At 38.3% G+C, this 26,983-nt stretch overlaps 1 protein-coding gene across 4 annotated transcripts in view; it reads left to right on the forward strand.

The window, feature by feature from the left end:
• The window catches only part of WWC2 (WW and C2 domain containing 2), a 106,472-nt gene that overhangs the window by 16,409 nt on the left and 63,080 nt on the right, over positions 1-26,983 (forward strand). For 3 of the 4 annotated variants that reach the window (XM_064511009.1, XM_064511010.1, XM_026105158.2), the window contains exon 2: positions 21,536-21,645. In XM_064511009.1, the coding sequence (XP_064367079.1) occupies positions 21,536-21,645 (110 nt within the window). Of the gene's footprint in view, positions 1-19,827; positions 19,842-21,535; positions 21,646-26,983 lie in introns of those variants that run through there. The other variant, XM_064511011.1, reaches the window with a different exon arrangement.

A 26,983-nucleotide genomic window follows, 5' to 3' on the forward strand; every position in this document is an offset into this window, starting at 1 on the left:
TATTTTTCTGAAGAAAATTTTTGTGGGGAAGGCCTTTGGGAAGTGTAAAAGACTAGGAAGATTTCATTGCTTTGTCGGTCAGGGTAGTGGTCTGGAATGTGAGAGTCAGATTCCAGGCCCTTTTCTGACACAGAGTGACTTGGTGCTATTGAAAAGCCACCTTCCCTGAATGAATGAGACCGAACAGGCCTATTCCCCTAACTGGTATAATCTAAGGCAACAGGAAAAAATCTAGGTTTCAGTTTTAAAAATTGAACATTTTGCAAATTTTCTGGGATGCCCTCACAAAGGAATAGAAAGAAGCAGTGCTGTAAAGCTCCTGTGAAATGTAATTGTTATCCTCTAGATAGCATGAAGAGGAGTGCCTATCACTAGAAATATTTAACCAAAGACAGTTTGTAATCTCCATAAATTCCTCTCAGATTTTTATCAACGGTAGTTTCCAGCTTCTGTTGCCATGTCCTGTATGCCTCGTGTTCCTAGCATTTGATCTTTTCTCTGTACGTTCAGAAAATAGCTCAAGTAACTAAGCAGAAGGTAGGGACATGATGGAAAGAGTGGGTCTTAGCCTGTGCAGTTATATCATTCCATCTGTATGAATAGTATGGAATAAATAAAAGGTAGGTAAGGGTGATGGCAGTGGGAGAATGCAACATTTTTCACTGCGTTGAAGTCCACAATAGGTTTTAGCTTGTTGGCAGCTTAACACCACAATTAGGATTGTTAGTGACTGGCAGGAGGAGCACGTCTTGCTCCATAAAGTTCTTGTTAGTTGTGTTCCTTGGGTGACGCCAGCAGATTTAGCTAGGTCTTTATGCTGCAGATCTCTAAAAACTGAGTTCAGAAGGTTCTGGCTGTGGTTTGGGATTACCTTTGCCCTTGGAATGGCTTTCACCCTTCTGCTTTCCTCTTCTGAGGCACTATAGCAGCTGGAGGAAACAAGACAGAAGGGAGCAGAGACACAAAGGTCAGGGTTTGGATCTTTCAGTCCTTGTATTAGGTGTCTTGGTGAGGAGTTTGACCTCTTTGTATGGCAGACTACAGGCATCCCTCGTACCTCAGGGATTCCTCTGACCCTTCTCTGCCTTGTTCTGTACCTAGCAACTGCAAATCAGGCTCTGCTTGCTTTGCCGTACTGACAGACTTTGCAGTCTTTCTGCCTGATAGGACTATCACAGGGGCAGCACACCAGATGGGTCATTTTGCCTGTGTTGTTATTGTCTGCAGCAAGTATCCATAGTGCAGAACACTGTCATTAGCAAACCATTTACTGCTGTTTGGACCACTCGTGAAGGACTTTGGATATAGCCCAGCATAGGGAGTGTCAGTGCAGTAAAGGGCCTTCAGAGAGTCATTAAGCTTCCAAGTTAGGTTCATGATGGGAAGAGAATGTGTCATCCCAAAGTCCAGTGAAAGGATCAAAAAATGTTCTAGCCTGCTTTCCTCAGCTGCCACGGTGGATTACCATGCTCCGTCAACCAAGCTAATTGCTTTGGCTGCTGGTAAGGGTCACCAAGCACTACTGCTTCCTTGCATATCTCCCAGCAGCTGGTTTTAGAGGGACAATGTGAAGAATAAAACAGGCATGGAAAAAACAAGTAGGCAACAAACTGTTTCTTCCTTTCCAAACCCTGTCTCTGTTGCACAAAGCCATGGGTTTCTTCAGCAGGCTCTGATCAAATGAAGCTAGAAGTCACTATCGAAAATTAGGTGTGGCAGTATGTATTTGTGGTTATGGATTCTAGGATTGCAAATAGAAGATTTTTGCTATTATTGTTAGATTCTTGAAGGCGCAAATCACGTTCTGACAGAACATCTTTCATGTCTTGATACCAAGATGCTGATAATGATTGGATTACTGTAATGTTAAGAAATGAGCAGTACCATACACTGTTACTAAGTGACTGCTCTGGTGCCATTTGGTGGACATCTCTAGTTCTTTTAAATTATGTTGTTTATGTAAGTGTATGCAAACCAAATTAGAGAGCTTGTTACAATCCATTTATTATTATAATGGCAGGTGATGGCAATACAGTGACTTTAAAAACAAGTAGCAAAATGAGGGAAAGAGAATGTGATGGGCAAAATAAAATGCTTTGTATATATCTTTGGCATGTAGCAGTGATGTCAGCAAAGAGGACAGAACTTAGATCCTTTTGCTTGGACTTCCAGTAGAGAGCAGAGTATTTCCACTATTTGTTAAGTATAAAAGTGCGTGAAACACAGGAGCTGGGTTGGGGGAGGATAAAAGTACCATATATACTGAAAAACAACAATCAAAAGCAATGCAGATCACCTTCAGGAAAGCTTTTATTTATTTATTTTTAACTGCTTCATTTTATTGAAAAAACCTACTCTTACTGTTTTTGCCTGTAAAAATTCAGTTGCAGTTGGCACAAAAAGAGATGCTTGGTTTACTTACAACTGAAAGCATAAAGTGATCAACCTGAAAATGTGTTAAAACTGTTTAGAACTAAATGTAAAATAATGAATTTTTCATTAAACTAGCATGCAACACTGCTGATTCCTCTTACCTTCTACCATTTCAAAGACTTGACAGAAGATCAGATCTCTCTTTTTATAGCTGATTTAAATCAATCATTGTTCTGTCCGGTAAAATTCCAAGCTCACATTTAAAAGCTCTGTTGAGAATTATCCTCCCCCACCCTAACTTATATCTGCCAGATCAGGAAATTCCAGCTTCTTCTCTTAAACTTACTATGGAATCCCCAGAGTCCGAAACGCAGAAAACAGATTTTGTTGGACAGTGGATAACCATGATTCACTCTTTCTTCCCTAACTCTTTCACATACTTTCTAAAATAGAACTTTAGCTACACTGAGCACCTGCAAATAGGCTAAAAAAGAATTGCATGGACTGTCGTAAGTTTGGAAATCTGTCCTCTTGTTAGGTCAAATGCTGTGCCCATACACATAAGCAATTCTGATTGAAGTTAATTTTCCCTGTATTTGTTCTCATTGCTTTATTTACTCTATGGTAGAGCCTTAAAATGCGTATAGGCACCTGATGGCATTTTCAACAGATTAGATGTTTGACTCCCATTTAATTACAGTGAGAGAGAAAGGCACCTCTTTTTAAGATCTCCAAAACTTCTGGAATTGTTTTTAGATGACTGATATTTATAGGAGGAGAGTCAGAAGCCTAGCTTCCAAGTAGATATGTTCTGTTTTAAAGGCTTGAATGACACACAAAGTAATTTCCCAAAGGAACCTAAGAATATCATGTAGAACTGGAGGAAAAATAGTATCACAAAGTATTAATATTTATGTTAAAGATTTTTTGCAAAAGCAGGTGATGTAGGTTGATTTATGAGAGATAGTAGGAGACTTTCACTGAGAAGTTTAAAGGGATTACACAAGTAACTGGGTAGTAGAGATTTGTATCGGACTCTCTGAAGAGCAATCTTCTCTATTCAGTTTAAAAGAATAATAAATGGCAAATGGAGATATAAGGCTTATCTTGGCAAGAATTGGCTGCATATTGCCACTGTGTGAGCTAATGTTGGGATTTTTCATTGCTCTAACTATAAAAACTTTACACCTAGCAAAATACTTTAAAAGTGATTTTTATGAAGTAATCATTTAAAAATATGATGTCTAAAAATTTCAGAAGTCTGTGAAATTGCACCTTTCTAGTCAGCTGAATTTATTGAAACCCTGCTTATATGGCATCCTGCTTTTTCTTCCAGTGCTAAAGATATATACAGTGTGAGAGATTACTGTTTAATCAATTGTTTATGCCTAGGTATCGTTTTTCTATGAAAGTGGCTCTGTTCAGTATTTGAGACAGCATTGTAGCTTTTAGAGTCACTAACAATTGTTTTTAAACTCGCCTTTCTAGATCCTCATTAAGGAAGTCATTTGGGCTTAGGAAAAAATCTCAGTGGTAAAAGTAAGGCCCCTCACAGAGGAACAGAATATTTCTTAGATTTGATTTTGGCTAATAAAACGAAAGTCAAATCACTAAAGCATAATTGCGACCAAAGTTTGATTCTGTCCTTGTTGAAGACAATGGCAAGGCTGCCTTTGACTTTAATGGTGTAGGATGAGGTTGTACCCTTGGCTTGTTCTGTAAGTTGTTTAGTCCTTGCAGATCAGGCTGTTCATTGATTTACATGGTTTTACTTAGAAATTCAAGTAGCCAGTACATCAAGCTATTGCAATAACTACAATTTTCCTAATTGCCTGAGCATTTCCATTTCATAATACAGTAGGAATTAAATGCTGTTCTTTCTCCTCTTTTTTCCCAAATTTTGCTTTGCAGCCAGTTAAAGTTCACTATCAGTCAAAAAGCCCTGCATCAATCAACCTACCATAATCAGCCTACTAACTTTCACCATGTAAAAACTCCATAGTGTAATCAAGTACCTGTCTAATTCTGCATGCTGAGTCTTATCTGTCTGTTTTAATAGATTAATCTAGGAGTAGTAGTAGTAATCATGTATATTACTAAGAGATCCATCAAGAACCAGGGCTTTGGTGCCTTTTAGGACCGCTGTTGTTTCATGACTACTTCATACCAATCTCACCTGGGACTGCTGTGGTTTCACTGTCTCTTGTGTTGGCATTAGTACTGGTAGTGAGCTGGTGAGATGGCTATGCTGGCAAAGTTCAACCTCTCTGCTGCTACCAATGTATTTCTTTGAACTGGCTTGCTATGGAGTCAGATAAGTGCCAGCCCAAGTACAAGAGCACGAGCATGAACATGTAGTTGGAAGCAGAGGGAAAGCAGAACTGCGATAGCCAATTTAGATCAGTTTAAATTGTTGTGAAACTTCAGTATTTAGCATGATACAGGCAAGTAACAAAGATTGTTTCTTGGACCTTAAAACCCCATCATTGGATATCTTGTCAAAAGAAAAATAAACAAATCTGTTTTAGTCTGGAGAATAAAATAACAAAAATAGCTAGGGAAGGCAGCAGTCAGTGCTTCCTAGCCAATTATGTTTGTCAGCAGTGCAGGAGAGGTAGGTTTAAAAGAGAATTAAGATGATGGGTTGGCATCCATATGAATTTTAATAGTACGCTTTTCTGCCCTTGTGTGGCAGGCATGTGGAAACTGCTCTGTCAATAAAGGCAGCTCAAAAGGTATTGATATTATCAGTTGTCTGCCAAGTAACTTTCTGAGCTGTAATGAGGTAAAACATGGGTGGAGCAACAAGCTGGCGAAACAGTCCTTGCAGCAGCATCTAGTCTGTTATCCTAGCTTTGCAGGTCCATTGAGTCTGTCTGACATGCAGATCAAAAAGGAGAATAATTGTAGTAGCTAAGACAGGTTGCATAGCCTGTAGGCCAGTTTAGGCGTTATAGATGAATGATATGCTATGACGAAGGCAGGAGTGAGTACACGCATATGTATATGTGCCCACATGCCCTGCAAGAGTGGGGACAGCAAAGATTTAAAAATGATATGAAAAGATTGACTTCCTGAGTAAGTTTTGGAAGTACCTACAGCTCTGGAAAAATAGACCAAGTAGTATTGAAGGAGGAGTTTTGTGGGATTATGATAATCATAGAACCAGAAATTTGGCCACTGAAATTTTCATGGGGCCAGGCAGAAAAAAGTAAAAAAAAATGGGCTAAGGTGCGCTGATTGAATGGTCTGAACTCATCAGAAGAGAAATAAATGCGTTGCCTGAGTGAAGGTGGTATTTGCAGGCATGCTTTGGGATACCAAAGGAACCTACACACATTGTGCCGAGAGAAAAGCCAATTTCAGAGCATCATTGTGGGATTTTCTATAAGAATTGGGGAAATGTCTTTAATATGTGATGAGAGAAGCAAGAGAAGGAATAGGTGAACACTAAGTTAGAATCATAGAACAGTTCAGGTTGGAAGGGACCTCTGGAAGTCACCTAGTCCAACCCTCCTGCTTAGAGGAGAGCCTAGCTGTGAGATCAGACCAGATTACTCTGGATAACTTGTTCCACTGCTTCACTGTCCTCATGGTGAAAAAGCTTTTCCTTATATCCAGTCTGAACTTGTTTCAGTTTATGCCTTTTTTCTCTTGTCCATCCACCGTGCACCATTGTGAAGATTCTGACTCTTCTTGATAACCTCCTGTAAGTTCAGGCAGGCTGCTGTTGGGTCCCCTAGAAGCTGTCTGTCTTCCAGGCTGAACAACCCCCAGGCCCCTCAGCCTCTTCTCTAAGGGCAAGTGCTCCAACCCCACCATCCTGGTGCCCTCCTCTGAACTTGCTCCAGTTTACTGATGTTTTTCTTGTACTTGGGGGGGGCCAAAACTGGATACAGTATTCCAGATGTGGCCTGAATAGGGCTGAGTAGAGGGGAATAATCACTTCCCTCAAGGTACTGGCCGTGCTCCTGGCTGCTAATACAGCCCAGGAGGCTGTGGGCCTGTGCTGCCAGGGCGCGTTGCTGGCTCACGTTCAGCTTGTTGCCCACCAGGACCCCCCAGGGCCTTTTCTGCAGATCTGCTCCCAGTCAGCCACAGCCTGTATTGCTGCATGGGGCTCTCCCTTCCCATTAGTCTGTGGTGATTTTAAGGTTCCTGTTGGCCCTTTTGTGCACCCCTCCTCCAGTTTGGTGTCAACTGCAAGCCAGATGAGAGTGTACACTGTTGCCTTCTCCAGGGCAGGTTCCTGCAGTACACCACCTCTTTCTGGCCCCCAGGTAGAATATGACCTGTTGACTACTAGCGTCTTGGCCCAAGAGAAGGCAAACCTGGACTGCTGTCTAAAGCTATTAAGTGACTGGGGCAGATGAAGAGAATTGGTAGTGTGTCTTTGGTCAGAAAGTTGAGACTAGCTGTGACGCTCCTCCCCCTCCCACCCCCCCAAGGTAGACCCTACTGCTGTGACCTCTGCAGGAGAGATGTACTGTTCAGTATCGGCCATATATTATTTGCCAAGATGAGATTACCATAAATCTAAAGAAATGCAATTAAAAAATATGTATTTTGTATTTAAGAAAAATCTTTTGTGACTAACTGAACAGATGCAAACAAAAAAAGGCTTAGGAAAAACTCCTGTGACTCATTATAAATCATTAAATAACTAAATATTTATTTAATAAGGATACATTAAAGGGACTTCAAAGATATCTTTCATTATGAGTTGCTGCATCTCCATAATGGTGTCTGTAGCAAGGCACACAGTTTTAAGAATTCTTTCTAACGAGGCTCCAATTTGCCAGTGTGAGCGTAAGGCCAAAGTGGTGTGTGGTTTATTTTTGTTTGTTTTTGTTTTTTAAAACTCCCAGTAGGAAGCTTTCTCCTCTGTTTCAGTGTTGTAAATTAACCCTTAGGGTTCGTCTATTTTGTCTCATTTCTATTGCCAAAGAATGAAGAATGTGGCATACTGTTTAGCTATTGTGCTGCTATTTTTAGTAGTTATCTTGAATCAAGTATCACCTCCTTTTTTTGTCATTAATGTAAAGGTCAGCAGCTTCTGTGTAACTAGAATTTTCTCTTTAGATTTACTTTAAGAGAAGACAGTGTATCTTGCATGGTTTCTGTCTTTGGAATTCTAATTTTCAGTCATAACAGCCTCAGGAAAGGAAGGAGTAGCAGATTTAATTCTTATTTCTACATGTGCTAGGAGAAGAGTGAATTTAGACTAGAAATTGCAATAGCAAAATGGTTGCATTTGGAATATCATGTTTACTGTCGCTGTGGGTCTGTTCTCTGTATTTCTTTGTCTAATCCATTTTTGAAAGCATTTACCATTTTAGCTGCTACAAAATCCTGTGGCAGTGAAATTCAAATACTATAGCATTGTATTGAACTTTGTTTCAAACCTGCTCTTTTTCGATGTCCCTGTGTGCCTCCTTACATTTTGAGAAATAGAGGATAATGGCTCCCTCTTCGTTTCTTGTTTATAGTATCCTGTATAGTATTTCCATGGTGTAAGCAGTTTCAAAGCTGTATAATTTTAATCTGGTCAGTTACACATGCGTTCCCTGCCCTGCCCATCGTTGCTCACCTTTTTCTGTGTCTTAGTCTGTGGTTTTGTTTTCTAGATACTGTAGGGGTAAGGGAAAGTAGAAGGGTATCAGAGCTGAACACAGTATAAAGAAGTAATCACTCAAATGGTTTATAAAAATGGCACGATGATGTTTTCTGCTTTGTCTTATATCCCTTTCCTAGTAACTCATAAATAAGCTGTTTGACTTTTTGACTTCTGCTAAATGTTAAGCTGATTCAAAGAACCATCCACAAGGACTTGAATGACTTCTTCAGTGTTATTGGCAAAAATACTTGATGTCTCTTCCTCTAATTAAAAGTGATTCAGTGATACAAAACCTCTTCACTGATTTTTGTGACTAACTTCTTTTTTCTTTTAATTTTGAGTCTCTAAGTGTTAGTTTAAGCAATTAAAATTGAAAATGTGCAGATTAACCTCATTCTGTTGTTCTCATTTTCTTTCTCATTCTCACATACACTTTCACCTTGAAAGACAGGACTGGTAAAAAGTTGCTGTTTTCTAGTAGTGAGAGTATTGTGAATATTGTTTTGATATTTGTATAATTATTTGAAGAAATGATGATAACCTACTCTGTGCTATTAGATGCCATACTCACGGACTAGGTGTTGATGTTATGTACTCTGAAGTAATTATTCTTTAACCTGGTTTAGAATAATCTTTTAAACCAGTAATACAAACTAGTAAATAAACTTGAAGGAGGAAGTACATTTCCACATGGGAAAGGTAGACAGCTCGCTTGCAGTCTGTAAGTAGAGCATTAGCTCATCTGGCAGATCCAGGTCCGCTTTTACAGTGTCTCACATAATTCCTGAGCAATCATTGCAAATCACTGTGTTGAAAGTATTTCCTCTGCTCTGAACAACTGTTGGTTGTGCCAGGTGTACTCAGTAAAGAAGGATGCGTGATAAGCAGTTGTATGCTGGATGTTGAAGTAAGGCTTATAAGATTCTATGCTTTCTTTCTAAATTTCACCCTTCTAAGAACTGAAAAATATATCTGACCTGTAAAGTATGTACTTTGATACATAAGGCAAAAGCTTTTTTTTTTTTTTTAAACAGGGCACCTTATGGAAATAAGATAAATTTAGTATATACTATATTCCTGCTAGTGACTACTATGAAACTTGCTGTATTCATTCGCGCTTTTTGAATGCAGTTTCTGGGAGTGGGTGTGTGGGAAGGAAATCACAGCAGAACACTTAGATGTTTCCTGTTATATAATTGTTGCATGTTTCTCATTCCTCAAACGTCACTGCCATTGGGAATAAATTTCAACTGAAACTTGAATTCAATTAGTATTGCAAATAAGGAATGTAAAATAGTGGAGGTGCCAAAGAAACTCTACACTGATTTTGTTTAATATGATACTATTTTGGGCCTGTCTGGGAAGATACAAAGAAAAGCCATATCGTTTTAATAAACTGCATTTCTCAATGCATTTTACATACTGAAATAATAGGAGGGGGGATTAAAGGGAGACCCAGAACATATATCTGAAATTTTTCTGTAATTGTGATTTTGGAATATTCTGGTACTTCTGCAACCTGCACTTGAAGCTCAACATTAGATTCATGTGAAGCAGTCGTCTTCGTTACAGTCCTTATTCTTTATTTCAGTTTTGTGCGGTTCTCCTGTGTTTTCTAGGCTTCTGGGCTGCTGCAGAGTGCATCACTCCATTCTCAAAAATGAGAACATTTTTCTAGAGGCTGCCTTCTATGGAACCATAGCTGAAATGATTTGAGGGAACTTTCTGAACCATTTACAACAATGGTTGTCAAACTTTTTCATGGTCTGTTCTTAATATCAAGGTATTTGTATCTTCTACCTCTTAAAAAAAAATGCTGCTTGCAGTTGTATAAAATCAGTGGTGTGTTTGTTCCTTTTCCATGTAAATGATTGTTAATACGTTTTTAAGGCATTTACTAATGTAGCAGTTGGAAATTGAGTGTACCAATGCCCTGTGGCTGGCCCAAGTCTTTGTGCAGCATTTGAGCTCTGATCAAATTCATTCTTTTTGCAACAGGAGCTCCAATATACTACAAAATATGTAATGATTGAAAAAAGTATTCATTAAAAATTGTTGCAAAACAAGTGATTAGGTGAGAAGCTGGAAATCTAGATGTCAAGAGTTTAGTATTCAGAATAATGGCTGGAATGTGACGTGGTCCCTCTGTGGGCCCGGTTGGTAGGTCTGTAACTGAATTGCTGTGACCTTGGGCAGTTATTGCAGGCCTGCGCTTCCCTGCTGCTGGAAGGGTAGGAGCACTGGGCTGCAGTGCTTCACTGTGCTGAAGCTGAACGTTTGTGAAGTTATTTGGGATGTTCAGGTGAATGATACTTCTCAAAAGTGCTTGTCACAGATAAGTTTCCTATCACTGAAATTGGTAATGCTCCTGCTGACTTCAATGGGAGGAGAGTTAGGGAAGGAGTGCTTTTAAATATCCTCTCTGTAAACCCAAAGGTTCCCTGTAATGCAAGCTTCTGTTCGCAAGAGGAGCGAAGCGGACTTCAAAACAAAGTTTCAAAATCATTTTCTGTAGATGAGGTGAGTAGAGGGATGATTTGGAGTGGTGTGTCTATGAAATTGCAGAAAGGAGGAAAGTGAAAGGTTAGGGACAAGGAAGATCTTTTAATACTGACATTAAATGATCATGATTGTTTTCTGGTTTTGACTGTGTTGTGTCTTTGAAATGCATTTCTCTTTCTCAGATTTAATTCTCACTACATGAATGTCCTATATTTAACCCTTTAATAGTAAACTGTGTGCTGTGAAGGGTACTTTTGATATTTACTGTGTAACAGATATTCAAGCTGTCAGACCATTCAAAGTAGCAGAATAAATGTTTTCATCCTTACAATAAATGTGTCAGTCTTGATTTATTCTAATAAAGTATTCCAACCTATGGGCATTTTCTTCCCATTGTGTGTTATATCATGCTTCAATTAAATAGTAAGCTCTTTGGGACAGATATGTTGCTCCTGTTTGCTTATGGAAATTATTGCACAGTTTGTGCTTCCTTCTTTGATGTTCACAAGCCAATGCTTGGCTGCCTTTTTTTTTTTCCTTTTTTTTTGGGGGGGGGGAGGGATGTGTGTGTATATGTATATTTATGTACACATATATGTATGTGTGTATAAAATATACACACACACATTTTTAAGGGTACACTTTCCTATTATATGGGAGTACAATAGTTTGATAAGAATAAATGCATTAAATGAGAAAGTGGGAGAAGACAGATAAAGGAAACATTTCCAAGTCAAGTTTGCAGGTTTAAAAAAAAAAAAAAGTACTTATGGACTTGAATTAAAAGCAATAGCTACTTTTTCTTAACGGTGTCCTTAATCAATAAGAACACGCTTTTCTTTATCAACAGTGTACAGCCATGTATACAAATAACCTATAGCAACACTGTACATAATAGCCTTTTCATAATTTCACTGCCTTTGAGTTTTCCTCTGGAAAGCTCAAAGGTTGTATCGTTTGGTTTATGGCTTGGAATTATCCCTATGCCAGGCTATGGTTATCAGACATTCCTCACATTCCAGGTGTCTAATATTATAGTGCTTACACGCCAGTATAGGACCAACTGCTGTGTCAGAGAAAAATACAGGAGAAAACATTCGTGACATTACCATTTCCACTTCTTTCCCCTCCTCTCTCTCCCTCCCAATAACCTTTCAAAATGTCATCTTTGCATTGAGCTTGGCAATGTAAAGGGATGCGCAAATCAGCAGTAAGTTGATTTGGTTTTGTATGCCCTACAGAAAACAAATGGCTAGTATGCTGAACTGGAAAATATTACTTGTTCTCCTCACTTAAATATTTGGTTTCTTTCAGTATCTTAAACTGACAAAATGATGTAGCAAAGTGTATAGCTGCATTCAGCAGAGCTTTTTCTTCACTGATGGTAATTGTAAGTAGAAAGCAAAAACAGTTTATTACAATCAAAAGGAAAAGGAAACAAAAAAACATGCCAGCAGGCAGTTTGACCTGGCCCTGCAACCAGTGGGTGTGGGTCTCTTCCTTCCCAAAAGCATTCTTCCCTTCCTGGCTCTCGGCCACTCAGTTCATATGCCTTTTCAGAAGCACCTGTGAAGGGGCAGAGAGAGCTGACATTGAGCTAATGTTAACCCCTTCATATCTTACTGCCCATATATGTTATGGCAATCTTTAAGAGGCACATCACATTTTATGGTAAGCTGGAAGGCAGCGTATTCGCTCTCATCCTTATTCACTCTCTGTATTGTACCCTCTGTACTGAAGTCTTAAGCTATATGTTCGCTGTTTGCTTGCTTACTTGTGTGCGTGAAGGATATCAGTTCCCTCTTTTGTTTTAGTCTAGACAAAACTGGCAAGGTCTTTAGAGAACCTGAGGGTTTAATCCCTGACTTGTTTTTGTATTGCATAAAGCTTGGGGAGTTTGGGAATGTGTGGAATTTCTGAGCAATGAAGTCATACCATTAACCCCCCCCACCCCCCAAAAAAGTAATTTTTCATTAGTGTGGGACAAGCACTTAATTAATCCCTGATGGTTCTACAGGACACTTGCAAAACTGCTAAGTGAAGTGGGGGGGTGTCTCTTGGGAAAACTGTCTTGTGTTCCATCTTAGAAGAATTTTAACTTTTATATTTAACCTTCTCTTTTCTTTTTTTTCCCAACCCCCCCCCCCTTATTTATCTAAAGGGATAACATTCATTCAGTAGTTGTTTTTCTTCAGTTATTTTTATTACAAGTTATGTTTTTGAAAACTTATTTGTGCTGTTGTTAAAGTGGACTCTACAATTCTTTTCAAGATAAGTAGATTTAAATTTTACAAAACTTTTTGCTTTCAATGTACAATGCATCTTTTCTCTTAAATTCATAGCTGGAAGAGTGTATTGGCTTAAAATGGTGATGTTTGTAATAATATATTGGAAGCAATTAAGGGTTGGGCAGTTGGGTGTTTGTTTTTTTTGTTTATTTTTAGTTTGTTTTTTTTTTTTGCCTGGGTTCTATTGTTCAGTGTTATACAAGTTTAGTAAAAGTGGTGTGTAAATTTTTTTTTTTCTTCTTGTACTGAGGTTGCAAACAGGTAGGTTGGTTGGTTTTACATCCTTTTCCTGGCAGTTAAATGTTTTCAGCTAGCTCAAGGAGAGCAGCTGCTGGAAAAATGCTTGAGGAATAGAGTGCAATTTTCTACTGTAGTTGGTGCTTGTCTCCAAAAAATTTACTGGTGTGACATTAGCTTGCTATTTCTAAGCAGTCTTTATTGAATACTATGAAAGGTGGTGTGCCATGGTACAACAGTTTGTCTTCAGGAAGGCCATGTAGCAGTAACAGACAGAACTGATAACAGGCTGGTACTGCCATTTCACATGGTAGCACTAATGTAACAGTGTCTCTGAAGGGCTCTCTGATGAGAACTAAGACACTGTTCAGCATACTTCTCTTTTCAGCAAAATGTTTCAGCAGACCTGAGTACCTTGCTTATTTAAGATACTGAATAAATGGCTTCTTCTCAGTAATTTAGACAAAAAACCCCTAAGAGATCAGAAACAACTTAAGGAAGGAAAAAAGATCAAGTCTTCTTTCTTCTTGATCTTTGTATGCTACCTGAACACAGTATTCTGCTGACATTCTCTACTGGGTAGCTAGACAGGAGTTTTTTTAAGGAACTGTTTTTTTTCCAAGTCTCAATCATGTACCCTGAAACATTACTGAAAGTGTTCTAGTCCTGTCTACACAAACCTATAGCTCATTTCTAATCGTAATGCTAGGAAATATCATTGTAAACCACCATCGAAAAGTCTTCAGTTCAGTACTGGCAGCCAAGTTTTTGAGCTTGTAAAATGGTCTCAAGAGCTCCTTCTCACAGTGGTACATAGCCGCATTATATCCTGCCATGCTGTTTTGCTGTCAGGTGATGATCTTACAGTTTGTTTGTTTATTCATATCTCTTACTATAAGCACTTACCTGTATGTGTCAACATTTTCATTTACCAAAAAACCCTAAAACCCCAAAAATGTATTTCTTTAAGGCCTGTTGCCTGTCATAAGTATTTAAGTGTATAAAATAATCATAGGATAGCAGTTGCAAGCTATTAAAGAAAATATAAGACCTCTACACTTTTTAGAAAACCTAATAATCTAGAATCAGTGCCCAATTATGTCAAGTTTCAATTCTTTATGTACAAATTTGACTGTTTTGCCCATCTTTGTGTTATCAGGAGCAATATGATCTGAGATACGAAAAGTGAGTGGAAATATGTTAAATGTATCCATGAAATACTTATTGGTTGACTTAATAAATCATTGTCTGTTAAATGTGTATAACTCCTCTGTGCCTTTATTTGCTGCGGTTAGCTTCTGAGCATCCAGTTTGACATAAGAAAGAGAAGTCACGGTACTATCAATGTACTGCTACAGGTAAATTCTAGGAATGTCACTGTTTGAATATAAACCTATACTGTTCTGTGCATGCATATACAGTATGAAACAAACAGATTTACATTAATAGTGCACAAGCAGCATAATTTGATATTATTCCAAATTTTTCATAATTAAAGAATGGGATGATGTTTAATTTTAGTAATTCTGTATTCATTTAAATAACCGACATGCTTGCTGTCTTTTAAATATGGGCAGTTGTTAATGTTCACTGAAAAAAGACTGAACAAATCTTTTGAGCAAGGTAAACACACTTAACCTTGCCATGTTTAAAGACCCACCACTATAATAACGTGGGGGCCACCACCATGCTAGTCCTTGTTTGATGTATTGTAACTTGTTATTGATGCCCACTCAGTTACTCTTTTGAAGTAATAACTTCAATAAAGTAGTACTGTATCTTAATTATAGCCCTCTTAAAAGAGAATGTACCTAAGCAATACAAAGATTGTACATAATGTCTTGGACTGGGACTTGGTATCTGAGTGGGAGGCACTAAATGTTAAGAACATGGTGTTTAGAAACATAGTGTCAGCAGAAACATGAATGAGCTTTCTGGAGAATGAAATTGTGCACGGAATTTGCTAGTTTATAGACCGGAATGAACAAAGAATATAGTGAAAGGATGTTTTATCTTATAGCCATGCAAATTCTGTGCCTTTGTATATAGAGATAGATAGATCAGTTATCACTTTTTAAAGTTAGGGAACTGACAACAATATTATTAATAAATAGTAAGCATTTTGTTGCAGCTTCAGCTACTGTAAGTTGTATAAAAGTGAAAATTGGCTTCCTGATTAATGTAACTTGTGCTCTTAATGGATACTGACCTCAGCCATAGTGAGCAGCATTGCTGCTTTCCTGCGCTAACCTGCGATGTGGAGTTAAAGCTTGGTCTCCTTTGCTGTTTTGTATGGACTCCGCTACACTGGATGGTATTCGTCCCACAACTTTAGTTAATGTGTAGCCAAAGGAGCCATACATTTAGACTTCTTCCCTAGTCAGTAGAAAAAGAGGGAAACCTTCAGTGTGTGATTCATCCTCAGGCTAAATTAGGTGTGTTGAATCAGCTTCTCTAGGGAACCTAAATGAGTAATAGAAGTTAGATACCTAACTTTGGAAGTCTAAAAGTTAGATGAGATGAATTATGCCCCTGACTTTTATATAAGAAAACCATCTTGGGTGCCAGAGGTGAACTAAATCCCTGTTTGGGAGGATATTTGGCATAGGATTAGAAGATGTGTTTATAGACCTTCCAATTCACAATGCCTGCAGCATTAGAAAGTTGGCAAGAGGTGAATGGATAGAAATATCCAATTTGAACACTATATTAGAGTTCTAGTGCATAATTTAGAACACTTTTCTTCCTCTATTTATGCATTCCTTTGCCTGGTCAGTTAATTGCAATCTTTACATTTATCAGTCTTGAACTTGTAGTGAGAAATTCTTCACGCTCTTTCCTTGTTAGCACTTCATGAGCTAAACTGTTCAGGTATAACTGCGTAATCTGATGTCAACAACCAGCAAATACCGTAGTGATCACATTTCATGTACATACCTTTACCTAGTCAGTTCAACTCCTCAGCAACATTTTCCTTCAAGAGATGTGTGTTTTGTAAGCAGAAAACAGAAATCTGCGTAGTCAGGAAAGAAAAACTGTTAAACTGTTATTTTCATGCATTTTATAAGCTATTACTCTTTACAATGAACAGAGGGCAAATGAGCACCACTTTTTTTCCTGTTTAAACTGCTGACCTCTGACTTACCTGTACTGTTTGAAATGTTCTTTTTATATTCCCAGCTGATGTGATAATTAGGATCAAAAGAAGGATGTAACATTTTAGGTCACCTTTTTGCAAAAATTTTAAATAAGAAATTAGCTGACATTGATCTTATATTCCTATTCTGTGTCTCTGTGGTAACTAAAAATATTTGTAGGGAAGCCCTCAGAGGTAGAAGAAAGTTTGTTACTATTAAATTGTGTTACTGGAGAGTCATCTGTACACCCTTTTGTAAGACTGTACCTAGTCAAGTGAGTCAGATTCCAGGTAGATGGGCATGTGGTCCTTGCATTTTGGGTTTCTCCAGTTATGTTTTAATAGATATTCATTTTTGCATGTCTAAATGATAACTTGCTTCTGTCTTGTCTTGTCTTGTCAGTTCCTAGAGTGTGGAGTAAAGATGCATATTTTTCAGAACAGTTGGGAGTCAATTAAAAAAAGAAAAAGTAAAAGCATGTACCACATTGTAAGACAGAATGCATAATGTGTAATTGTTATTTATAATTCTGTATATAGAATGAATGGATATGAATTTTAATCTGTGCAATACTTCAGGTAAATGTCACACTGCATTTTGCTACCTTCCAAAGAACATGAGATCATTTTTGGTAAACTTTTTAGGGGATAAGTGGGATTTGGAGAAAGTTTTCAAATGCATGTTGAAGTTGCAGTAGAAGTTGAGCATTGACCCTAATTATAATTGAATTCCAAACTCCAAGTCTCTTTTCTGTAGGTCAAGCACTATGCAACAAAGCAGATATTTTTGGAAGTCGTTTTGAAAGAGATTAAGATGAACCTGTTCATAATTGTCAGGTATTTTTTCTGTAGCTCTTATCAACATGTATTTTTCCCCTTTGTAATTGAGGGGAAAAAAAGAGTCTGAATTTTTCAGTTTTCTGAATTCTGCCTACTGTAACCTTTCTCTACTCCCTTACCCCCATCCTCCAGCACATTTATTATAAATCACAATACATCAGTCTTGCAGAACTGGTACAAACAAGGACTCTAAGCAGAATATCTCTAGCTTTACTCAGAGTCCTTCAGAGGACAAAATCAAGCCTTGGAATATGCTAAGAAGGTCAGTGGTATTGGTCTCAACTGAGTTTAGAAGAGAACAAAAAACAAAGTCCAGAGTTCTCTGTTGGGAAAGCAGAGTCTTAATCATAATATGGGTAACCTCTGCTTCAGTGTTGTAATTGATTTTGTCCTAGATAGATTTTGGAGAAAAAAGGAATCAGAAAAAGAATGCAGCAGAACTAAGTTTTCCTTCTTGCATGGAATAATGTGTTGAAAAATGTGTGTGTCTGTATGTATGTATACATGTGTATACATTTTTAAGAACATGTACATTAGTAGTCATAGGTCAAAGAAGTATGAAATAACATAGGTTGTCTGTGTCTTGACCCAGAGACAGCATTCACTAGCATATGCAGTAAATGTCTCATTTTTCTTGGACCTGGCCTTAGAGAAAAACTTGTCTTCCAAGTATTTTTGTGGTCTAGAAGGTACTACGTCAAGCAAGAGAGTATTCAAACTGGTCCAAATGAAACTATATAGCTTTGACAATCCGTAAGTAGTTATGTTTCCATTTTATAACATTATTAACCTTAGATACATATACAGCCTTATTCTTAAAGGCATGACTGCGGATAATGCAGTAGTGTCTGTTGATGGTAATGTATGTATCATTGCAAAATCTACTTTTCATTTTAAAGACTTAGCTAACTGTGTTTTGAAAACTATAAAGAAAAATATGGATTTGAGGTGGTAATACAGCTTCTCGATTTTGCAAGATGTATTTGTCTCCTTGGTTTCCCAGGGCATCTGTGAAGCAATTGGCAATAGCCTAATTATATACTGTTTACATAATGGAATTACAGAATGCACCTTGGTTCTCTTAAGAGTATCTACTTCTTGTTACATGCATCCACTTGTTGTTCTCTTGGTCCTGAGAGTACATTTCAACTCCTATGTTGAAATGGAGTGTTGTAGCAACGTAGTGTTGAGAATATAAAAAATGTTAAATATGAGCTGAAAGCTGATAAATTAGTCTTCACTTGCATGGAATTTATAGGGTTAAAACCCCCTCAAAGATAATAACGCCCATATGTGAGAATACTTGAGCTAAGTGAATATCAATTAAAAATAACTTTCGTTAACTAATTAAACTTCACACTATACTAAATGTGGACTTTTAAGGCATCTTTCCTTTTTTTCAATATACACAATCTTTTAAGAACCTTCAATTTCATAACCACAAACCAAAGAAGTATTACAAACTGTCTAAGAATATCAGTGTCCTGAAACACAGCATTTAATACTCTATTATCGTGCAATAAACCTCATTATTCTTGTGTCATGGTTAATGAATGCAATGGGGATCTGCCTATCGTATGTTGTTATGTCACAGATGATGATGCTCACACAGGTGAGATTCCTTTAGTCCTTTCTCTTAGGTATTATTTCCTTTCCTGTTATGTCTCATATCCCTCTCTGTTTTCAACCTTTCTCTTAAAAGTAAATATTTATGTTGGGACAGTTCTGAGAGCTGAAACCAGACTGATTGCTGCTCAATTGTAAAAGCCAGGGTCTGGCTCAAAAAGCTTGTGCTATCAGAAGGCTGGAACAAATGACAGCAGATCAAGATATAACACTGTTAAGTAATTGTGATCTTGAAATGCACAACCTTTGTTGTGTTTTAAAAATCTACTCAGGAACATTTCTTCTAACATAATTCAGACCTTAAGGCTGTGATGTGCAGCATAATCCAGCAGAGCAGAATTTGTCCTCTCTGCTGTACTAATGTACATCTGTTTGTCTCCCTCTTTCTTCTGCTTTTGTTTAAGGCCTACAGTGGGTCACCTCAGTACTTTTCCTCTGTCCTTTAGTGTTGCTTTAATTTATTGAGTGTCTGGCAGGAGAGGACAGCTGCTGTTCATCCTCATGGTGCCTCGTTTCTGAAAGGTAATGACAGCTGGATAGAACATCCAACTGACCAGAGAGGATGAATTATCATCATTCTGGAGTCGTTCTGCTCTGTAGGTCTGACCTATAGAATGACCTATAATAGAAATAAGTCAATATTTGCTTAAAAATAAAATTGGTGCAGAGTGCAGAGGAAAAGCCAGGATAGTACTTGGGATTATACCCTCCCTATGGAGGTGGTTTAAAAAAAATCACTTTTTGTGATTTTTGCTAGCTGTGCTGTATCCCTTTGGTGAAAGTATTAAACACTTATGCAGAGTTTTAACTGAACTTATTAGAGGCCATCTGTGTATGCTTATGCTAGTTTGTTGTGATCCCTACTCAGCTATATTGCATTTCAAGTATTTTTATGGCTTGAACTCTGAGACTTTTATTAATATAATATCATTAAAGCTAAAGATGAAGTTCAAGTCCTTTATTTTTATGTAGTTTAAGAGATGTTTTATGAAAATCTAAATGGGTATTCTAACTTGAGGCAGGACTTTCTTTAGAGCAGGATGCTCCGTAGTAGTTGGCACCGGTCCACATGACTAACCAAACGCACTAACGAGTTGTTAATTTTGCGTGATTGGTACTTCCTCTGAGTAATGGCCCAGGAACTCCATAGCGTGGGCACCCTGCGTTTCCTCCGCTGTTGGTGCTGTGTGCTGTGGACAGCCTGGCTGAAGCTAATCAGAAGGTGCCGTGACTGTGTGCATTATCCTGGCTTTAAAGGGCTTCTCCTGCTTTCCTAAGATTCATCTCTTTCTGTCTAGCTGTTACTGTTTGTAAACAAAACAGTAACTTTTGCTGTGATGCTGGTAATTATTAAGAGGTAGCATTTGGGCAGGTGTGTTTGATGTGACAGTGCTGGGCAGCTGCTGCTTTGCTGGGCAGTGGCTCCCCTCTGAGCGGCTTTGCTGCTGGGCTGGCGGCTGGTCCGGCTGCTGTGCTGAGAGGGAGCGAGGGCGAGGAGCGGGCCAACCCGGCCAGGCTGGGCCGCTGCTTCCGGAGAGGTGCTGCTTGCAACAGCCTTACTCCGAGCAGCGCCGGGCCTGGGTTTAAAAATGTTTCAATGTTGTCCAGCAGGTGGGTTTTACGTCAGATACTTTATGTAATTTGCCTTTTTTTCTAATTTCTTTTTCCCCCCCTTTTTTTTTTCTTTTAAGTATGGGATATACGCTTTTATTGCACTGGTGGTCTCTTGGCTTTTGAGCCAAAGTCCTTTTGGGAGAAGACTACCCCTTTGAAGAAAAAATTCTCTTTTTTTTTTTTTTTGTTTATCTGTGTTTTTAATGACTTTACAATATTTGCATTAGGGAAAGCAAATAGTGGAAAAGGGTGCTTGAAATTTTTAATATATACACCATGAGTTCTTGCCATGTCTGGCCTCAGAGCTTACAGCCATTTTTTTTCCCTAAGATGTTGCAACCTGGAAACTCTTGGACTTTAAAGGTGAAACAGCATAGACATACTGGGTTTGGTTTAAAAAGAAGGAAAATAGGTACCAGAGAAGCTGATTTTTTTCATTATACTGAGAAAAGTGACTGTGGCCAGTTTCACGATAATCTCTCCCAATTAAAAAAACTTTTCTCACAATTTTTGTGGGTTTTCTTTTCTTTTCTTCTGAGCTGCCTTGTAATCCATAGTGACCCAGATGTAATTTCACATTGGTGATCTCACCTGAATTTTCTAACATTTTTTCACTGTTTCTAAGTTTAGAGGTCTTGCACAGCAGTTTGTAATGGGCAATAAACTAGCAAACTTGCCTTATATTCCTGAATTTGTTTAGAAACTTAATATTAAGTATGTTATCTTCATGTGATTACATTGTGAACTTTGTTTGGACAAATATGAGGAAGTGGAGACATGTTTGTGATTGAAAGATTAAATCTGTCCCCCCCCCCGCAGAAATTTTGGAATGTAAGAGCTTTGTCCATGTTGGTTCTTTGTAATTTCTGCAACCCGAGTTTATAGTTTATTCCTACTTAAGGAATTTGATGGGTCAGATCCATCAATAATAAGTAATAATAATGGTTTATTTGTGGGTCAATGATTTCTAAGTTAAACCTATGCTCTCATTTCTGTTTTATCAGCTGCATGTTTACCTACTGGTTATTGTTTAATTACTGTCAAACATGAAGGTGTTGCAGCAAATTGTCTCGTACAGGAAAATGTTTGCAATAATTTAACATTCTTGGAGTTAATAAGTTCAGAAGGATGGAATGGAGGAAAGACGATAAGAGCTTAAACACTAAGGAAGAAATAACTTACTCTCTTTTGTCACTGCTATCTAATAAACTCTTTAGCATTTGTCATAATAAGAATTAATACAAATAACAGATATGTAGGGAAGAGAAAAGCTATAGTTCTAACTCATTTATTTCTTTTTAGGTTAACAAAGCCCCTGTCATTCGCGGATTGTGTTGGGGATGAACTGCCTTGGGGATGGGAAGCTGCATACGATCCTCAGATTGGTGTCTATTATATTGATCACATGAACCGTAAGTATATTTTTCTGTTTGCTGTATTGATTATATAAGAAAGCTCATCTAGATTAGACTTTTCTGACAAGCTCCTAAATTAGAGTAGGAGTAGGTAAAGATTTCTTGCAAGAGCATTTTAGTTATGGTAACAATTCCTGTTGTTCAATAGGCACATTATCCTGTGTGCAGTGGCTTGTTGGATAGTTGCAGATGTATTGAAGCTGGCTCAAAATCATGCACGTGACTCTTAATCTTTTTCTGTGGAAGAAGTCCTTGTAATGTACAGTAAATAAAAATAGTTTGCATCTGTTGGTATCTGTAAAGTGTAGGATGTTTGGTGATTTTTAAATATTCAGGAATGCACACTGATGGAGATTAGTTGGATGTGAGTAATGGAAATTGGCTTAAATCTAACCACTGAATGGAGCTATTGTAGATTAGCTGGAATGGAGTAAGGAGGTTTATTTGATGTAATTTGTATATGAGGTCTGGCAAATGTATTGTCACTCTAAGTACAACATATTGTAGAACACATTCCTGGCTGTAAATAACACTGTATTCTGTAGTAATTGGAAAGGGAATGGGGAATCAAAATGTTGGGGAAAGTTTGTCTTTGTGGTATAACATTGTTGGCTTCAAAAGGCTCACAAGAAAATCTGCTGGTACAAGATGATGGGATCTATTTTTATGTATGTTTTTAACTGTATGGGAATTATGCCTAACCATACAAAACTATAAAAAAAACTTTTTTTTTTTTTTTTTTGAAATACACGTGTTAGGCTTATTTAAATCAACGTTCCCCTGAAAGCACTTCTATCTTTTTTCTTTTCTTTCTTTTTTTTGTCTTTGTTACTACATATTGGTTGATACCTTTATTTTCTCAGAAATTATCTTCAGTAACATGGTAGGAGGGATTCCATTTGAGATCAGTACCTGAGTGGAGGTGCCAGCATCTGTGCTAGCAGCACGGTGTAGTTACCTAAGCATACATTTCTAGAGCCATTTAAAATGCTTTAGTTTAGCAGAGATAAATGCATGAGGTCAGTAGATACAGCACAGGGATGGTGAAGGACCAGTGGTCTTCTAGAACAAAAGCTGGAGATGAGGCTGGTTACTCCACAGTTACCCCAAATGTGCGAGCATCTGAATCAAGTCCGAGATGTCTGAGTTCCTGTTATAGTCAATAGTGATCTAGTCAATGTAGTTGATATAGCATAAAGTGTGATTTAGTTGACTGGCTGGTTGTTTGCTTCTAAGATGAGCTGATTTAAGCTCTAACGGTTAGGTTGGACTTGGAACTCTAACTAGAATAGGAATTTTGATATCTGCAGTGCTCGTCAGACACCTGCAGGTAGATGCCTAATCTTAATCTTGAACTAGATCCCATCCAGTAACCTCATTTGGGGTTTTAAAGTCCCGTTTTACTGGAAAAACAATGAGAGTCTACTGATCTTACATGCGGTATTATTGTGACTTGCACATTTCTGAACTGGAAAAAATAGGGACGTACTGAACTGAACTCAAAAGCTGAAGAAAGAAAAGCATTTGTCTCTGAAAATAAACGCTATTCTGAGAGGAAACTTGTCATTAACTTTTTTTTGCTTTGGGTTAAAACTATAAAATTTAAATATACAAATTTTTAAAATAGATGATCAGCATTTTGGGATGTTTCGAAAGTGCTTTCAGATCACTGCTCTGGTAATCATGCTCTTGTATTCCATAGACACTCAAAATTTCTAGTCAGCTCTAAAAACCTCAGCCTTGTAGTTTTGTTGCTTGTTTTTTTGTTCTTTTTATACCCTCCCTCCAGATATTTATATGCTTTGGTGAGATCCTCCCCTCAGTTTTCTCTTCCCCAGGCTCAACAGTCCCAGTTCTTTCAGCCTTTTTTCATATGAGAGATGCTCCAGTCCCTTAATCATCTGAGTGGCCCTTCATTGGCCTCGCTCCAGTATGTCCATGTCTCTCTCATACTGGGGAACCCAGCACTGGACCCAGTGCTCCAGATGTGCCCTCATGAGGGCTGAGTAGAGGGGAAAGATCACCTGCCTTGACCTGCTGGCAACACTTTTCCTAATGCAGCCCAGGATACCATTGGCCTTCTTTGCCCAAGGGCTCATTGCTGGCTCATGATCAGCTTGTCCACCTGGGCCCCCAGGTCTCTGCAGAGCTGCTTTCCAGCAGGTGAAATGCAGGATGATGCAAGCCACTTTGAGAAACACTGACTGAGGTCATTACTCTATGAATATGCTACTCCAATTAGCAGTTTTAATGTGATGCTTTCAGCTTCAAGGGAGACAAGATTACAGGCCATCTATCAAGGCAGAACATGCAAATGATGTGGGTAGCTAATACCATAAGGACCTAAATGCTTAGCCTGTTTTTCAGTAGCACTATCTGTCAGAGGGCTGCCTGAAGGGATGCTATTCGGTGATCAGGGTTTGAGGAGCTCCTTTCTTTGCAGGCTCTCTCCTTCAAGAGAGTCCAAAGATTCTAGCTCATGCTGTTCACTCTTATAATGCTCATTGTGTAGCTGTACTTGTGTGTTCATCCTCTTTAGCTGTCTAGTTTGCTGACCTTTACTAACTTTCATGAATAACATGGTTAGGAACTTAAGCAATACCAGAAATAACCCAAACTTATTATTCTACTTCATTGCATATATATTAAAGGCAAAGCGATCAATTTTGCATTTTCCAAATTCATCTGGAGGGTTTTTGATACCAGACTTCAGGTGGTTAAGATGAAAATACTTATCCTGGTAATTGCTGGTATTTATGCCAGCATTATGCTGGTATTGCTTGGATTTGCAAACACTTTTAAGCTGATAAAATCTCTGAAAGAAATGGTCCTGCTGTATTGCTACCTCTGGCCTTTACTCTGTCCCTGCAATATTTTTGCTTATACTGGCATGAACATTTGCATGGCCAGACAGTGAATCAGATCAGGGAGCTGATTTGAGTGGAAACTAATCCGGCATGGAAAAAAAGTTACTATTTGTTCTCCTTTCCACACCCCTCTTTATGCAAGTGAGGGAGGTAAGGTGACCTGGGGGTAGGAACAATACAGGTGTCAGGTGGAAGGTGACAGCGGACAGCAGCCAATTGCAGTAGCACTGGTTAAAAGCATTTTGAAACTACAGCCTTGACCTGTCAAACCCTGCGCCTGCTTGTCAGGAGGTCGTTTGGATTTTGAGGCTATGGTTTCCACGTGCATGTCTTAAGACGGCAGTGGCAGCTGAAGTAGGCGCTGCCTGCTCTGGTTCCTGCCCTTGCGCTGCGTTGGCACAACGTGTGCGTAGCGAATGAGGACGGTGGGAAGTGTTGCGCTTCCTGCGGTGTGTGCGCTGCCGTTCCCCCCTCCCCTTCCTTCCTTCCTTCCTTCCCCCAGCTGCCTAGGCCCTCTGGTCGGCATCGCGGCGTAGCGTGCGGGTCGGCGGGCGGCGGCGGCGGAAGGGCTTGGGAGCAATGAAAGGGAGAACTTGTAGAGTGTTTCTTTAGGGCCAGAAGGAAGGTGGCGAGGAGGTCCCAAGAGCTTGGGGGGCCTCGGATGGGGAGGACGTAGGTGGTGATGGAGGGCGAGTGTGGAGGGGGGAGTTGCTTTAGCCACTGAAGCTGTTTCTTGTGTGGGGAACCATGGGCCGGGTTGGGGAGCTCAAGCGCGAGGGTGGCCAGCACTGCTGAATTTCACACTGTAAAAATGCTTGTTCGCAGATTTTAGATGCTGAAGGATATGGGCCTACGGTAACTGGAAGTTTTGCTGAAATAAATTAGATTTGTTGACTATGTTGTCCCTTTTCTTTCTTGAATGAATGATATCTCAGATTGTGAAGCTAGGAAAGTCAGTCAAGCTATTTTTGTGTGTGTTTTTATAGGGCATCTGTAATTAGGGCATCTGCAACAGCAAAACAAAGCCGTGTTTTGAGTATTAGGAGCTCTGTTTGGGTGTTAAGCAGGAGTGGTGTTTAAGAAGTGATACCTGTTTGTACACTTCTAGGTTTCTTTTCTGTCTTAGTTCTTGATCGTTGGCCAGATGTCTGAAAATCTAATTTCTACCTTGAAGTTTTGTGCTTAGATCTGTCAAGATATAAAAACAAAAGCCTAAAATTTCAAATAGAGCAGAGGTAAACTAGATAGGTAGAAAACCTTATTGTCAGTATCAGGATTATATAGTAAGAGATTAACCTGAAGTAATTGGAATGGAATGAAAATCAGTATTACTATATAAGAAATTTTGCTGACGTGAATCGACTTAACTTGGACTGGGCCCTATCTTAATTATTTACTGCTAGGAATGCATCAAATGAGTATGGTGAGTTGTTCTTTTTTATCTTACTCTTTTTACAACAAAACCAAACTTCTCAAACAAATAGGATGTGCTTTAGTTCCTAACTGCTTTTTATTGTCAGGAGGGTAGGGAAGATCCACAGTTTTCCTGATGAAACCACTGTAAACAGCCACATGAGTAATCTCACTGTCAAACCAAAAAAATACTTGAGAGGTTTTTGGTTTGTTTTCTTACTTCATTTGACCCATAAAAGAAACTGTTTATGTTGTAAGATTTTTCTGGCTAATCTTGAAGATATTTTATGAGGTACTTCATTTACATACTGCGTAAATGGCATGTGTATAGAGTTGCAAAATGATTGGCAGTGTTGCTGTGTTTTTTCATACCTTTATGTAAATTGATGCTTTGCTTATACTTTGGACTTTATGCCTTGAATTTTGTGAGTTCCCATCACTATACTTTTTTTTTTTTTTTTTTTTTTTTTTTTTTTTTTTAGTATGACACTAGCTTTTTTTGAACAACTTTTACTTTCGGCTTAATATGAACAACTGGTAAGCGTGCCATTTACCAATTTGTGATTTTGCTGATTTAACACAGTATTAAGCAATAGTTGCTGTAATTGTTAGTAAATTCAGGCCCTCCTCACTGAGAGAACCATAATTTGGTTTTGGGTATTTTTGTTCTTCAGTTTTAACTGTGGGCTGTCAAGGTCTAGCAGCTGTTTGTTTTCTAAGTTTTTATTTTATTTTTATTTATATTTTATTTTATTTTAATTTTCAGTTAATTAGATTTCTGCTTTAGAAATAAAAATATTTAGAATTATATGTTTAGAAAATTTCTCAAAAAGCTACTGTCAATGGGCATTACTCTAGACCTTTTAATCATGAATAAATAGTTGAACTTCAGTCAGCAGGTTTGTGTTTTCAGTTTGGAAGGAAGCATGATAAGAGAAGTCCTTGGTACAGCTCTTTGTGATCAGCAAGATCATTCTTCAACTGTAGTACTGCCAAATGCATTTTTTTTACTGAATCTGCATCTTCTTATGGTGACTTTTCCATTTGTTTCTGGA

The sequence above is a fragment of the Dromaius novaehollandiae genome, chromosome 4 (assembly GCF_036370855.1).
Source record: "Dromaius novaehollandiae isolate bDroNov1 chromosome 4, bDroNov1.hap1, whole genome shotgun sequence".
Classification (NCBI taxonomy): Eukaryota; Metazoa; Chordata; class Aves; order Casuariiformes; family Dromaiidae; genus Dromaius; species Dromaius novaehollandiae.